This window comes from Capsicum annuum, chromosome 2 (genome assembly GCF_002878395.1).
Source record: "Capsicum annuum cultivar UCD-10X-F1 chromosome 2, UCD10Xv1.1, whole genome shotgun sequence".
Classification (NCBI taxonomy): domain Eukaryota; kingdom Viridiplantae; phylum Streptophyta; class Magnoliopsida; order Solanales; family Solanaceae; genus Capsicum; species Capsicum annuum.
Window position 1 is genome coordinate 130614546 of NC_061112.1, and position 14878 is coordinate 130629423.

Here is a 14878-nt window from a genome sequence, read left to right on the forward strand (position 1 = left end):
CCAAGTATGTGTGTCATTTAATATATTGGGTTCGAAATCGAGAGGGCATTGATAGTTGCAAGTTATTTGAGCCGATAAACAAGATGACAAAAAGACATACTAAAACATAATACTATTAATATGATTTGGCCAATTGGCCTACATATTAAAAAACCTAAATAAAAAATCATAAAAACTAATTGAGAGAAAATTTCTCCTAAACAAAACTATTAAACGACTACATCTATTGTGTTATGACTTGAGAAGAGAGATCTTCTGTTTATAGAGTTACAAAATTCTATAAACCTAATAGAAATCTAATAGGAAGGAGATCTTTTCCTACTAGGAAACCTTTTTCACTAAGAAATCCTTAACACAATTATGATAGAATCCAAGTAAGGTAGGAAATTCAGGACAAATCCTAATAGGTTCGTGGGTGAAATGTTTCAGTTTGCAGAAATGTCTGGTTTGCCAACTCTGTTGATTCATTCAATTTGATCAAAAAGGATGAGAAAAGGTGAAAACAAAGGGAAAAAATAAGATCACTTGGTATTTGACTACTAAGATTTTTCTTCTCCTATGCTTCATCAATTCTATTTTACTACTAACATTTTTCTTTGCTTATACTTTATCAATTCATTTTCGTTGTTCTCTTCTATTCTTCTTGAATATGTAAAACTTTCTCTTCTACAGCTTCTTTTTCTATTTTTTCTTTTTAATTTTTTTTTCTTCCAAGTATGCGAATCATTGACTCTTCTATGAAGTGAGTGGTTGCTGGTTTGTGGATGAAACGACGATGCACTTTGCATAAATGCGCGTTTTGTGAACTCTCTTGGGATTCACTGAATTTGATCCAAAAGGATTAGAATAAAAAGGAACTGGAAAATATAGGTTCACTTCGTAGTTTACTACTAAGATTTTTCTTTGCCTATATTTCATATATTCATCTTCGTTGTAATCTACTTTTCTTCTTGAATTTAAAACTCTTCCTCTTCTGCGACTTCTATTTTTCTTTTTAATTTAACCCTTTTTTTTCTTCTGATTTTTGGAGTCATTTGCTTCTACATGTGTGTGGGCAAACCTGTAATGGAACCAAACCTGTACTATCTCTGTACTTCTAGGTTTATTTGTAGTTTGGGAAAATGATTTCTATATAGAGGACTTGGTTTCATTATTTCAACAAGAAGATATCAAATTTAGACGTAAAGGCTGACAGATGGGTTCTAGGCTTGGGCTGTCACATTCATCTGTTCAAACAATTGAAAATTAAAGGTCTTTTAACATGTCTGCCTCCTCCCTCCTATAAAAGGTTATGTCATTAGGAGTGGGTAACTGTTTTTCTTTTACCAGTCATCTCCTCTAAGGTTTGATTGCTGGGTGGATCCCCGTTGTCTGAGTTTGAGACATGGAATCATTGTAATGAACTGATTTTAGGATAATAGAAGTGGATCCTGTTAGTGCCGCAGCGCAACGTGATGTAAAGGTTAAGATCAGCTCTTGAGTTCAAACCCTGCTACAGACAAACAAAACAACCAAGTATTTAAGGAGAGAAGGGTAGAGGGAAGATTCGTTATCCACTGAGTTTTAAATCATTAGCCACTCGCTATCGTGGATTTTTTTAGGTTACCAAAAGTAGAAAGAGAGCCTGCTAGCCAGCAAGTCATCAAGCAAAAGATAGAAAAACAAAAAAATTGAATCTTGTTAACGTCCTCTTTGACGTGCATGCCATTACTATTGAATTTCTTTCAACTTTCGTTGTCTTGTTTCTGCAAGGAAGCTTCTCTCTGTTCGATGTTTTACTTGATTGAAATATGTTATTACCACCACTGATGCAATACACTATTCATATCCGAATTTTGCAGGGGCTGGTGGTTAAAATTCTAGTCGCGATGGGCGTTATCAAATCTCACCATTTTTGGTTGGATGTGGAGCACCTTCAGGAAGCCATTCAGAACGTTTTAATTTGTGTGGAGATGGTTTTCTTTTCTGTTATGCAGCAATATGCATACCACGTGGCCCCTTACAGTGGCGATGTCGAAGCAAAGTTGAAACTGAAAAAGGATGACTAAGTTGATGCACAAGACATTAGTGTGAATAGACACTTTTCCTCTCTGCTTTTTCATTAGTGTGTAATGCAGTTTATTGTTGGGTAACCTGTTGATCCAGATCAGAGAGATAGGAAGCATGCTCATCTTAAGATAGAATTTCTATCACTATCTGACAAACATCCTTTTACTCTTTTGTGGTTGAACTTCTTGTAGGTGCATCGGTAATTTTTCTTCACGAGAGTGAGACCTGCAAAAAGCTTGAGTATTACTTTGTAAGTACATAAACGGCAGCTTCTCCAGATTATTTCTTCCCTGGAACTGTGTAATGTTTTACCAGTTTGCATTGGGGGACATTGGCTGAGAGCATTCTCAAATGTTAGACCGCCTATGAAATTGAGAACTTATCAACCAAAAGAAATGACAAAAGAGATCCCAGTTATAAGTTTAGCAAATTGCAGTTAAAAGCGCAGAAGCGTAAATGCAAGGAAGAACAAAAAAGATAAAATGCACAGCTAAAGTACGTTGCAAAATCTGAAAAAACAAAGGTGAAATATAGAACACCGGATATCTTTACCGAATCATAAAAAAAAGAGTGAAAGAAAAACTGCATCTTCTATTTCCTTAAAACACGATCCATGTTGGAAGGCCATGGCGGGAAAAAAGGTTAAATAATGAAAACGATATACATGAAATTCCTTCGTCCATGAAACATTGAGAGGGGAATTTATGGAATATCGTAATGTGACTAAAGTTACATGTCCCTCTGTTAGTAACTATTGGTACAATCTCAACCAAAGAAAACCATCTGAGAAGAAAACCTGTTTTACAGAGCTAAAGACTAGCACTGACCAACAAATGCATTCATAGCTTGGTCATTCTAGCCAATGTGTCCAGACGAGTTGACCACCCAATGCATATAAGAGTCTTGATTCCTCTAGCCAACCGACATTGAAAAGTTGCCCTTGCAATTAATGCACCTGGCACAAAAACTAGTCCCTGCAAACACCAGAGATGAGGTTTGTATGTCTATTAAACACCAGGAATAAGAAAGGAGAATCTGCCTCAAAATATAAGCACACATGTACAAATAAGAGGCAACACAATAAGAGACGTGAATTGAAAATAAAATTACCCTCCAGAACAAGAGAACGATAGATCTAATTGATATTCTGGATGAGACATCTCTCCACTGATTTAAACACACACCCAAAAGAAATATGAAAATAAATAAATAAAATTAGACGTTATTCATCCCAATAACAGATAAACAGTAATGACGGCAAAACAGCAGGAGTGGAAGTGCTTTAACCCTCTCTTGTTGATAATAAGTTGCAATTTACCATCTCTCAAGGGATTGCCAAGAGGAGACAACTTACAGAAACTGACAGTCGATCTCACAAACAAACTATAGAAGGGAACTTTCTCATAAAATTTACCTAGTTTTTTTTTGTTTTTTCACGTTGTAAGTTACCTTTATGTGAAGAAGAATCACTTTTGAGGCAGATAATTAAGGTAAACGTGGAGAGCTAAATCAATGGCATACCAAGGTCCCTTGCACTTCAGCGCAACACACACAAGAAAGTTGTGGGAAGTCTTCAGCAAACAGAGTCATTTCATGGTTGAGAATGGAGAATATATAAAATTTTGGGACAATAAATTATAAATGGCTGGGAAACTGCATTTTGCAGAAAGATTTTCCAGGACCCTACCAATTAACTGAACATACCCAAGCGTCAATCATGAACTGTTGGCAATGGAACTCTAGGAGTTTAGCATTTGGAAGGAATATCCTAGATGAGGAGGCAAATGAGCTAAGTTCCTTATTGGACAATTGACATTGATTCTCGATTTTCTTCTGAAAAGCCATATCGGCATGGAGTAACCGTAAAAATGGGGTTTTTTCTGTCAAATCATGCTATTCTAATCTTTACAGCAGTAGTATCACTGAAGTGTGGTCTTTTGGAAACAAGTCTGGAAGGTGAAAAATCCGAGCTCTATATCAGATATTGGACTCTTTTGCTATGATTAGCTCCTACTAGTAAGAAGTTGTTCCCAAGCCAAGTTCCCTAGATCCACGTGTTCCTAGCCGAGCCTAAATGGATGAATGAAGAAACGCATCTGGGTAGACTCCAAGAGCTCTTCCTCTGCCTATTCTCCTACTTCTTATTCTGGGGGTCATAGAAAGATACAAACTGCCTACTTTTTAAAGACCTACCCCACTAGATTTAACAAATTGAAAGTGGCTTGGCCTCACTAATAAAAAACAGCAATCCCTCCCTTCTGTTAGCTACTTTTACTCACTTCTATTGTATACCTCAATACAAAACAAACGCCGGAAAGTATAAATAGTAAAAATCGGGCTATCACCCTATCTAAGCAGCTTTTCTCTCTCCTATATGAAAGTAATCTTTTAATCTATTTCAGTTTCCATGTCTGTCACTATCACCCTATTCTCTCTCAATTGCCGATCCTTTTTAGATGAGGGAGAGTCCCCAAGTCCTCGGGCTGTTGAATAGAATCCAACCATACTGGAACATAACTGCACCTAGTTTCACTGATTAAGCGCTTTCAACAACGTTACATGTCTCATTTCAAAATGGTCACTTTGGATTTGAGAAGGCTTCATTTATGAGGGTGATGAGAGTACCTCATCGGTGGATCAAGGTACGAGTCGCAATTCTACTACACAATTAAGTTTCACATCACCAAAGCTAATTGAATCCTAAATATGGTATCAGATATGTGTATATAAATGGAGAGCATTTATCACTATCCACGGCATAACTACTTTTACAACTAAAATTCTACGACAGGACAAAGCAATAAAATATCAACCTACATAAACATAATTATTAAAGCAAGGAACATAAAGCTTACCAGTACTTGATCAAACCATCCCAACCACAAGTAGCAACTTTACTTTGTTCCAGAGGATGCCACTCTGCACCAATACAGACCCCTTCATGGCACTTGAGAGTTCTGAAGACCTTACACGATTTCCAATCCCAAAACCAGCATCTACCTTCACCATCTCCTGACAAGACAAACCGTCCATCAGGTGAGAAATTGACCTGGCAAGCATAACCAGCGACAATGTGCCCGGCAAATCTTTTCTTTTTATTCAGCTGAAATCTCTCTCGCGTACTATAGATAAGAATCTGGTTATCCAAACTTTGTGCTGCAATCCAGTTCCCATTGGGATGGGGCGAAATAGATGGCATGGAATGCATATGGGGTTCACTTATATACTTAATAACAACTGGAATACCATATTCCCAAACACGTAGTGATTTATCATCACTAGAGGTCACAAACCTCCTATTATTATCCACAAAGGTAATTGTATTAACAGCCCCCAGATGTTGATCATACTCTTGTGTAATCTGTCCACTGTTTATATCCCACTGCACAATCTTCTTATCACTCATACCAGCCAAAAGTACATTCTGCTTATCCTCATCAGGGTTAAGCCTCACCACATACGGTATCTTACCCGTTGTGAACGTTTGAATTACTTGTCCTGTTTCTGTATCCCAATACTTAATGTACTTATCATACCCAGCCGTCAAAAACTTCGACCCGTCATTGCTAAACCAAATATCCCTCACTGCCTTTGAATGTCCCATGTAAGTCCTCATACATTTACCGGAATTGTGAACATCCCAAATCTTTACCTTTGTATCCATTCCAGCTGACAAAATCAAATGACCATGCTTAGGGAAAAACCTAATAGCTGAAACCCCTTTCGTGTGTCCACTCCATGTATGAATCAATCTCTTTGGTATATAACAATGATCATTAGCAGCCTTTGCATCCTTCGGTGGCGCGATCCACGACCTTCCCTGATAATCCCTTTCCTCTTTACCATGAAATGTACTCTTTTCAGCCATAGGCTCCGCCTTTTCTCTATCACCGCCCTTTTCTTCACCCTTCTTCTTAGCATACTCTTCAGCATACTTTTTCTGTTCCTCAGTTAATTCCTCTTGCAACCCTTGTTTCTTTCCAGCCCATGGACTCTTCCTGTTCCTCATCAACCACGTATCTGTCGACGGATTTTCGACTTCCGACATATCCACATCCTGCTCATCACCTTCCTCCTCCATTTTTTCCTTCTTTTTCTCTAATTTCCTCTTCTTCTGTTCATGTTGTGGTATGTTATACACAGAAATCGCATCACATTCCTTCATTTTTTCCAAATCACCAATGTAACTATTTTCCGAGGGATCAACAGCGTACCCATACTTCTGAAAAGTATTATACTGCTCATCGAATACAAACGGCTCAATTGATGCGTCCTCTACAAACCCTAGCTTGTGATTTCTGAGTCCTTGAGCTAACCCGTCCTTAGCATAAGGGTGAGCTGGACCATAAATTGGTGCCCAGAGCTGTTCATAAGTCGGGTTGAATCCGACGAGGTGTTGGGTTGGGTCAAGGGGTTTGGATTGAGCTCTAGCAGCGCCTCCGGCGACAGTTAGGGCTAGCATGGTGTCGTCGACTTTAGGGGCGGCGGATTTAGAAGGAAGTATGCGGATCGGGGAAGAATCCGGCGAAGGGTTTTGGTCGGAAGATTGGGGATTAGGGTTTTGTGGCGGCGATTCGGCGATTTCATCGTCGGCGTAGGATTGTAAGAGATCCATTATTGGGGATTTGCAGATATTGTGAAAATAGGCATTATGTTTTGTACTACTTGTCTGAGAGAAAACGATGGCCTCTTGAGGACTACATTTGAGTTTTAGTCAATACTAAAACTTAAAGATATCAACTAGCGCCCATGGCCTAATGGATAAGGCGCTTGACTTCTAATCAAGCGATTGTGGGTTCGAGTCCCACTGGGCGTGTACTTATCTTTTGGAATTTTATTTAGTAAATCATTATATATCAACATGTTTTTTCTTTTATGAATAAATATTATTTGCAATGATAAATTTTGAAGTATACATAATTTCATAAAGACGTAACTACTTATTCTTTAATTATAATTTTTTCATGTGATACATATAATTATTTCACGCCGAGTATTAATAAAATTTAGAATGATGTATTTTTTTTTTATATCTAAAATATAAAATTATGAGTAAATTTGGATTAATAAAAGTTAAATCATAATTTAAAATTTTAAATTATTATTTCTGAGAATTTGTAATTTCATTTTTTGATTGTATTTTCATCTCATGATTTCAATCGCGAGATAAAATTACATATCTAATTGCCAACTGAATTCGAGTAAACTTCGACATGTGTAATATCATAACATATTTAGTAAATCATTATATATCAACATGTTTTTTTTTATGAATAAATAGTATTTGCAATGATAAATTTTGAAGTATACATAATTTCATAAAGACGTAACTACTTATTCTTTAATTATAATTTTTTCATGTGATACGTATAATCATTTCACGCCGAGTATTAATAAAATTTAGAATGATATTTTTTTTTTATATCTAAAATATAAAATTATTAAAATTATGAGTAAATTTGGATTAATAAAAGTTAAATCATAATTTTAAATTTTAAATTATTATTTCTGAGAAGTTGTAATTTCATTTTTTGATTGTATTTTCATCTCATGATTTCAATTGCGAGATAAAATTACATATCTAATTGCCAACTAAATTCGAGTAAACTTCGACATGTGTAATATCATAACATATTTCATTCATTTTTAATTTAAAAAGTCAGAACTCATCGATAGTGTAATAAACTCTTTATATATATATATTTAAAAAAAAAAACTTCACGCACCATTAATGAAAACCTAACACACAAAACAAAAAAATGAAAATATAAGGCTATTTTGACAATACTTAAAAGGTGTTTGAATTGATTTTTTAAAATAATTTATAAGCTAAACTAAAATTTACATAAATACACAACTTATGTTTTCAATATTACAAAAAATTTCAACTCCCTAAACATATTACAAAAATTTTACATATACACAGAATGTTATGTGTATGTCGGCTATGTTATGTATATTAATAAGGAGAGAGTAAAGTAATTAAAAAAGTGGGAGAGAGTATAATTACTTTTAAAAAGTTGGTATTTATGTTATTTATACAAAATAATAAAGGTAAGTTGAGAATAAACATTACAATTCCCAAGCAACACTTAGAGCCCAATTGAATTGGATTAAAATCTGGTTAAATTAATTTTTAATTTCTTTTTAAACTTTTTTAGGTATTTGATAAAATTAAAAAGTGGTTAAAAAAATTTAAAACTGATTTAAGAAAAAATAAAAGTGAGAAGCTTGATACCTTTTAGGTTTTGACTTTTTAGATTAGTTCTTTTAGATTTGATCAAAACATTTACCTTTTTATTCATTATATTTTTCTCTAATTCCAATAATACCCTGAACTTGTAGCGCTTGAATATATGATTTTTTTTTTTTTCACTTTGCCGCTTCTCTTTATTTTTCTCCTTTGTTTTCACCGAATCCATCATTATATCGTAAATTTTTTTAAAATTTTTATTTTAGAATTAAAAATTATAAATAATTTACCTTATTTATGGTGTTAACCATTTTAAGTACATTTAAGTTATTTTAACAATGAAAAAGTATTTAAAATTACTTATTTATTAAATACATCAATAATTTTTTTTTTAATTTCATCACTTCTATTCAAACATTCATCTACTTCATTAAATTTTTTAATGAGTCAATTTAAAAAATTATTTTTTTATATCCTATCTAAACGGCTATTGACCAGTTCTCAAATAGTCATTTTTCTTCAACTCTAAGCTCTACTCTCATTTTTCTGTTCACATGCACACTCGATCAGGTTTAATTGGGTAGATCAACTTGAATGTGTATTTGTAATAGGTTTATTTATTTAGATTTTTGAGTTGTATTTGTCAAATTGTCGGACTTGTGAGTGCCTGCTAGTCCTTCATTTTCTTTTCGTCTTTCGAAATTCGAGCTATGCAGGTTGCCTTTTGTCTGTGATATAGTTGAGAGCTGTGCAGTGCCGGATCTACATAGGGTTTCGAGGGTTCATTCGAACCCACTTCATCAGAAAATTATACTATTTTTACATGATAATAAAATTTTTTATGTATAAATAGTAGAGGTTGAACCCTCTTCGACTAGTTCGTATATGTACTATTGAGCCACCTCGCTGAAAATCCTAAATCCACCCTGGAGCTGTGGTGCACTTGCCTCTTCTAGTAGTCATTACCTTTCTCCGGCATATGCGTTGTCATCAGGGGTTCTTTCAAGGAATAAGTAGTAGTATAATACAATGTGTTGGGTTATTACTCATTCGAGAGTAATAAATAGCACAAAATATAAGCTAGTAGTCCAAAACATATTGCCGATTTTATATCAGAGTAAAAAATGAAGGCTTTTTGAGTACTACAGTTTGATTTTTGTTTAATAAAATTTAGACATCTTTCAAATCTTAACTATGTTTGCTATATATTCTCAAAGGGCATGATGCATGAAGGAGAAGTTTCTAAAGTTTTATTCTCACATCTAATTTGAATTTTTTAAGTTATAATATAGGTTTTTCATAAACATAAAAATATCTTATGCTATCGAGTGAGAATATACTGAATATTTTATTATAATTTTACTAAAGTCTATCAAACAATAATAATAGTAACTAGTTATTTTTTTAATATAACTATTTAACACGGTATATAATTTCTTCATGTCGAGCATTAATTTTTTATAAATTTTAAAATGTCAGAGTTTTTTTTACACAATATAAATTTATGCGTCAAATTTATATTTTAAAAAGCTAAATCATGATTTGAAGTTTTGAATCATAATTTTTTTTGAGAATTCGAAATTTCATCTCATAGTCGCATTTTCAGACGTTGATTTCATCTCATGATTTTAAATCATAAGATGAAATCACATGTCTAGATGCTTAAAAGCTTTAAAATAACATATAGACTCTCTATCTCAAATTACTTGACATTTTTGCTCTTTGCACAACTCTTAAGGAGAAATATCCAAGGACTATAAATTGATTAATATGACTTTATTTAATCTTTGTCAGATGAATTTTTTCAATTAATATGAGTATAGTTAAGAGAAGTGGTTGATTATTTCTTGAAGTACTAAATATACTAATTATTTCAAGATAAATTTTTTTATGCTAGCATGTCAAGTAATTTTAGACGGAAGGAGTAAGTTAATATTAAAGGTGATAAGTTGAAAATACCTTATTTTATTTTATTTTATTTTATTTTCAGCTTGTTTTTGTATTTAAGGGCTCACTTTAGAGAGAGTAAGTTATTTCAAAATTAATTATTTCTAAATTGTTATTCTACTCTTAATATGGAATTAAAATAACATAGACATAAATTAATACATCGCTTAGCAGAAACTAAAGTATATGATGAGGCATAGGAAGAATGGAAGATGGGGATAGGAATAAGAAAGCATTTGTTGGTAGACAGAGTTATCAAATAGCTGTTGTTGGCTCGGTTTGGTATTTGATGGTCGACAGAGTTATCAAATAGCTGTTGTTGGCTCAATTCGATAGGAGATGACAGAGATTTCATGAAATTTGTCTGCATCCTTTCCTTAAAGTGATTTTCAAGACTAACAATAATAGTGATAGTAAATAAGAGTCAATGTATGGATTGTGTTCTCTGTTTTGGAATCCTTACATCTCCATGAAAACTTTTGCCACAAATGTTTTTGTGTTTTAGACTGTTAGTAATTTTAAATAATAAATTAAAAATAAAAAAGGGGAGCTGCATCTCATGATATTTTTTTGGTGTGTAAAGAGTAGAGCCTAACTTATTGATGATGAATTTAAGACCATTAGGATTGAAAAATAAAATAGTTTCGTCATGTTTAACATTCAGATAATTTACTTCAAGCTCATACCCCATGTAGGGATACAGGTTGAATGTGGCCTTGTGTATATAAACTTCTCATTGATTTAGTCCTAAAGAAGGAAAACGCCTTCATCCTAATGTGACATGGTTTATGCAAAAATATCCTAATGTGACATGGTTTATGCGAAAATACATACACCGTTCCATATTTTATTTCTCCAGTTAATTTTTACTTCTACTTCAACTAGGGAAGTGAAACCTTAATACTCTATAAAAATAAACCAAGCTATTCGGCTCTGCATGCATTGAAGTCATTCAAAGCTCTCTCAAATCTCCTTTCAATAACATTCTCAAGAAAGCAAATTACTCCCATATTCAAAGATTATCCTTTGCACCATGTCTTCAACAAAGCTCTTAACTCTAAAAACAAGTGACGGAGAGAAATTCATTGTCAAAGAGGCCTTGGCCGTTCGGTCACAAGCCATCAAGAACATGGTTGAAGACGGTTGCATTTCAAACGTCATTCCCCTGCCTAATGTCCATAGCAAAATAATGGCCAAAGTTATCGAATATTGGAAGAAACACTCGGCGGAGGAAGGCGTCTCGAAAGACCAACTGAAGGATTTTGATAAGGATTTCTTGCAGGTACACCACTCCGTTTTGCATGACCTTATCTTAGCTGCGAATTATCTTAATGACAAAGAGCTGCTGGATATAACATGTCAAGAAGCTGCTGATAGGATCAAAGGCAAAACACCTGAAGAAATACGTAAAGAATTCGATATCAAAAATGATTTCGAGCCAGGAGAAGAGGAGCAGATCCGTCAAGAGAATGCTTGGGCTTTTGGATGATCTTATAACACTTATTTCCAAATTTTTTTATTCTCTTTTTATTTTAGAATTTAAACTTTCTATCTAGGTATTATATCCCTTTCTTTTTAGTTCCATCATTTTGTTGTTTCTTTAGTTTTGAAGAATTGTTGTTTCGTTTGATTGATTTATTAATTATTTGTTAGTGATATAACTCATCAAGAATAATTTAAGTACCTTTACTTTAACACAGCGTATAAGTTTGATTGCTGTTTATGCGTGTTTATGTGCGTCTATATATATAGATCCTGTTGGAAAGAAATTAAAGCTAGTTATATTATGTTTTTAAAAAAATTAAATGGTAGAAGAATGAATTTCTCATTTCAAAAAAATACCTACATTAATTTTTCATTTTTTTTTTTGATAATGTGATCGATTCGATGGATCTTCACTTCTATAAAGTGTTATTATGACGTTGGGTTGTGAAATCGTTTATGGCTATGAGATTAATGTATATGACTTGGCTATTGAATTAGCCAGCAACCACTTCGATGAATATATATACCCACACATACAACATACAAAGATATCAATACATGACAATTAATGAACTAGGATATAGGATTCTGGATATCTGGTGTTAGCTTGAGCTGGTTTAAAAAGTATTGGGACCGCGTGTAACTTCACTCAAATTTCACACTAGTATGATATTGTCTGCTTTGAGCCGAGTCCTTACCAGTGGCGGAGCCAGAATTTTTGTTAAGGGGGTTCAGAAGTACACCTACAAACTAATTGAAGGGGGTTCAATATCTACTGTATATACATAAAAAATAATTTTAACTATGTTATAAATAGTATAATTTTTCGCCGAAGAGGGTTCGAATGAACCCCCTTGGCTTAGTGTAGCTCCGCCTCTGGCCCTTACGGATTTGTTTTTGGGCACCTCCCAAAAGACCCCATACTAATGGAGTTGGGCACCTCCCAAACCGCTATCACCGTTGAATTTTGCTACCTCGCACTTTACTCCGAATATTTTATTTTTACCAAGTATAGTACCACCAACCACATATATTATTTTCGTGAATGAGCAGAACCTATGCTCTGATACCAGTTGTTGGGAATAAACCCCGTCACGATAATAATATTACGGTAATAAAGAGCAATTAATATGACAAAAATAATACGGTTAATCAACAAGAACAATAAGAGTGATAATGACACCAAGATTTTTACGTGGAAACCCTTCTAAACAATAGAAAAAATCAGGGACCAAGAGGAGCAACTAATATTATTATAGTAAAGAATTTTACACTGTAGTCACAAATACAATACTCAAAGTGACTACAACACACTCAAAAGAAATAACCCTCTTTCGACTCTCACCTTACTAAAATACCTAGTAAGGAATTTTACAACACAATCACAATACAATACTTAAAGTGAGTACTACACACTCAAAAAAAATAACCCTTTTTTGACTCCCACCTTACTAAAATATTGCTCACTCTAATTTTTTCTTCACAGATTGTTTTTTATCATAGTCTATGGAATACCCTACTCTCTATTGTTTTTCTCTCATTTTTTATGTTGGTGTTCTAAATGAGCTGAAGAGCACCTTTTATAGTGAAAAATGAAGTATGAATATGTCACTGATGACATAAAAGTGTCATCAATTGTTAACTTTTTTTTGCAACCAAAGAAGAAAATGTTGATGTTCAAACATTGCTGTCAACCATTTGAAAGTAAACCAAATTATGCCAAGAATTTTCAAAGGTTTTAATGAGGTTGACCCACACAAATCTCCCTCTCCAGTCCCATGCATCTGAAGGAGGTATCTCCTTCTTCTCAGAGAGAGTTCATGCCAATGAGTTCTTTGCACAATTCGAACTTGTCTTTTGGCACCACCTTTGTCAGCATATTCGAAGGATTTTCAGTCGTTCTTGAAGGAACCGCTTGAGCCATATCATTTCTTTGTCTGCTTCAGTAGCCGCAATACACTCAGCTTCAGTTGTAGATAGTGTGACACACTTCTGTAACTTCGACTATCAGGATATAGTTCTCCCTGAAAATGTAAACAAAAATCCAGTAGTGGATTTTCTATTATCAAGGTTACCCGCCATATCAGTATCTGTATAGCCTTTCAAGAATGAATCATATCCTTCAAAATCCAAACAAATGAATCATATCCTTCAAAATCCAAACAGTCTCCCGAGGTTCCTCTTAGGTACCTTAATATCCATTTGACTGCTTCCCAGTGCTCTTTGCCTGAATTTTTAAGAAACCTGCTGACAACACTAACTGCGTGAGCAATATCGAATCTGGTACATACCATTGCATATATTAAACTCCCGATTGCTGAAGAATAAGAAACGTTAGCCATATTTTCCTTGTCTTCCTTCGACGCTCGTCTTCCCGCAAAAAGGCATGCACTCAGGTCCTTCTTTACGTTGTCGTGGCCCAATGATCCGCTTGGTTCTAGCCTGGTTCTTGCCCTGCATAGCACGCACACCTTCAACTGCAAGCTCCGCTTGCCCATGTTGTAGGCTTCACTGTCCACTCATCCTGCATGGATCTCTTCTATAGGGACTCTACTGTCACTCTTTGCAACCCATTGGATGGCTAGATTTGCGGTGGCCTTAAGTCATCTTCGCATCATGTTTTTCATGGTCTTCATCTTGTTCGGGAATCTGTTTACACCCTGGCGATCCTTTGCCTCTGGCAGACAACTTTATTCCCTCCTGGACTTTCTAGCTCCCCCTCATCATTGACGAGGACATATTCTGAGGAAGGGTATTTGGGTGACTCTATCCTTTGCCTTTCCGACCTCCTCTTCAGCGATAATCCATTTGATCTCGCTAACTATCTTGTACCGTCACTATCAATCAGTGGGACCGGTCACTTGATCACCACTTGTCAAGAAGACTTTCGACACATGGCATCATTACTAGGTGTTGACACCTAATTTTTGCCCTCCACGACTAAACCAAAATAATTATTTCATTCAAATAAAAAAAACATAAAATATTTTTCGTACGTGATTTTGTCATTTTAAGTAGCGATTATATACTATCGTGTTCAGTTATACGAGATTATATAATTTTTTACTTAAATATTTATTTTACAAAATATCGAATTTAAGTAAGGCTTATCTTGAAAATAAATTTAAATGATTAAAATATTAATTTAAATATAATATATTTTCAAAAATAATTTATTTGGATAAATATGCATTCATTTTATTA

At 34.2% G+C, this 14878-nt stretch overlaps 3 protein-coding genes and 1 non-coding gene across 4 annotated transcripts in view; 3 read left to right on the plus strand and 1 right to left on the minus strand.

The window, feature by feature from the left end:
- The window catches only part of LOC107859446 (transmembrane protein 184C), a gene marked incomplete in the record, with an annotated part of 6781 nt that extends 4498 nt beyond the window's left edge, over positions 1-2283 (plus strand). The window contains 1 exon segment of the mRNA XM_047406971.1: positions 1842-2283. Within this exon segment, the coding sequence (XP_047262927.1) occupies positions 1842-2048 (207 nt within the window).
- A 2617-nt stretch (positions 2284-4900) lies between these two features.
- Positions 4901-6736, minus strand: LOC107859444 (pre-mRNA-processing factor 17). Its single transcript, XM_016704464.2, has one exon. The coding sequence runs from the start codon at positions 6662-6664 to the stop codon at positions 4901-4903; it is 1764 nt and encodes a 587-aa protein (XP_016559950.1). The 5' UTR covers positions 6665-6736.
- Positions 6737-6792: 56 nt separating this feature from the next.
- TRNAR-UCU lies at positions 6793-6865 on the plus strand. Its single transcript has one exon. It is a non-coding gene; the product is annotated as a tRNA-Arg (tRNA).
- Positions 6866-11157: 4292 nt separating this feature from the next.
- LOC107861229 (SKP1-like protein 1A) lies at positions 11158-11736 on the plus strand. Its single transcript, XM_016706585.2, has one exon. It carries the CDS (start codon positions 11223-11225, stop codon positions 11676-11678), a length of 456 nt encoding a protein of 151 aa, XP_016562071.1. The 5' UTR covers positions 11158-11222; the 3' UTR covers positions 11679-11736.
- Positions 11737-14878: the final 3142 nt, after the last annotated feature.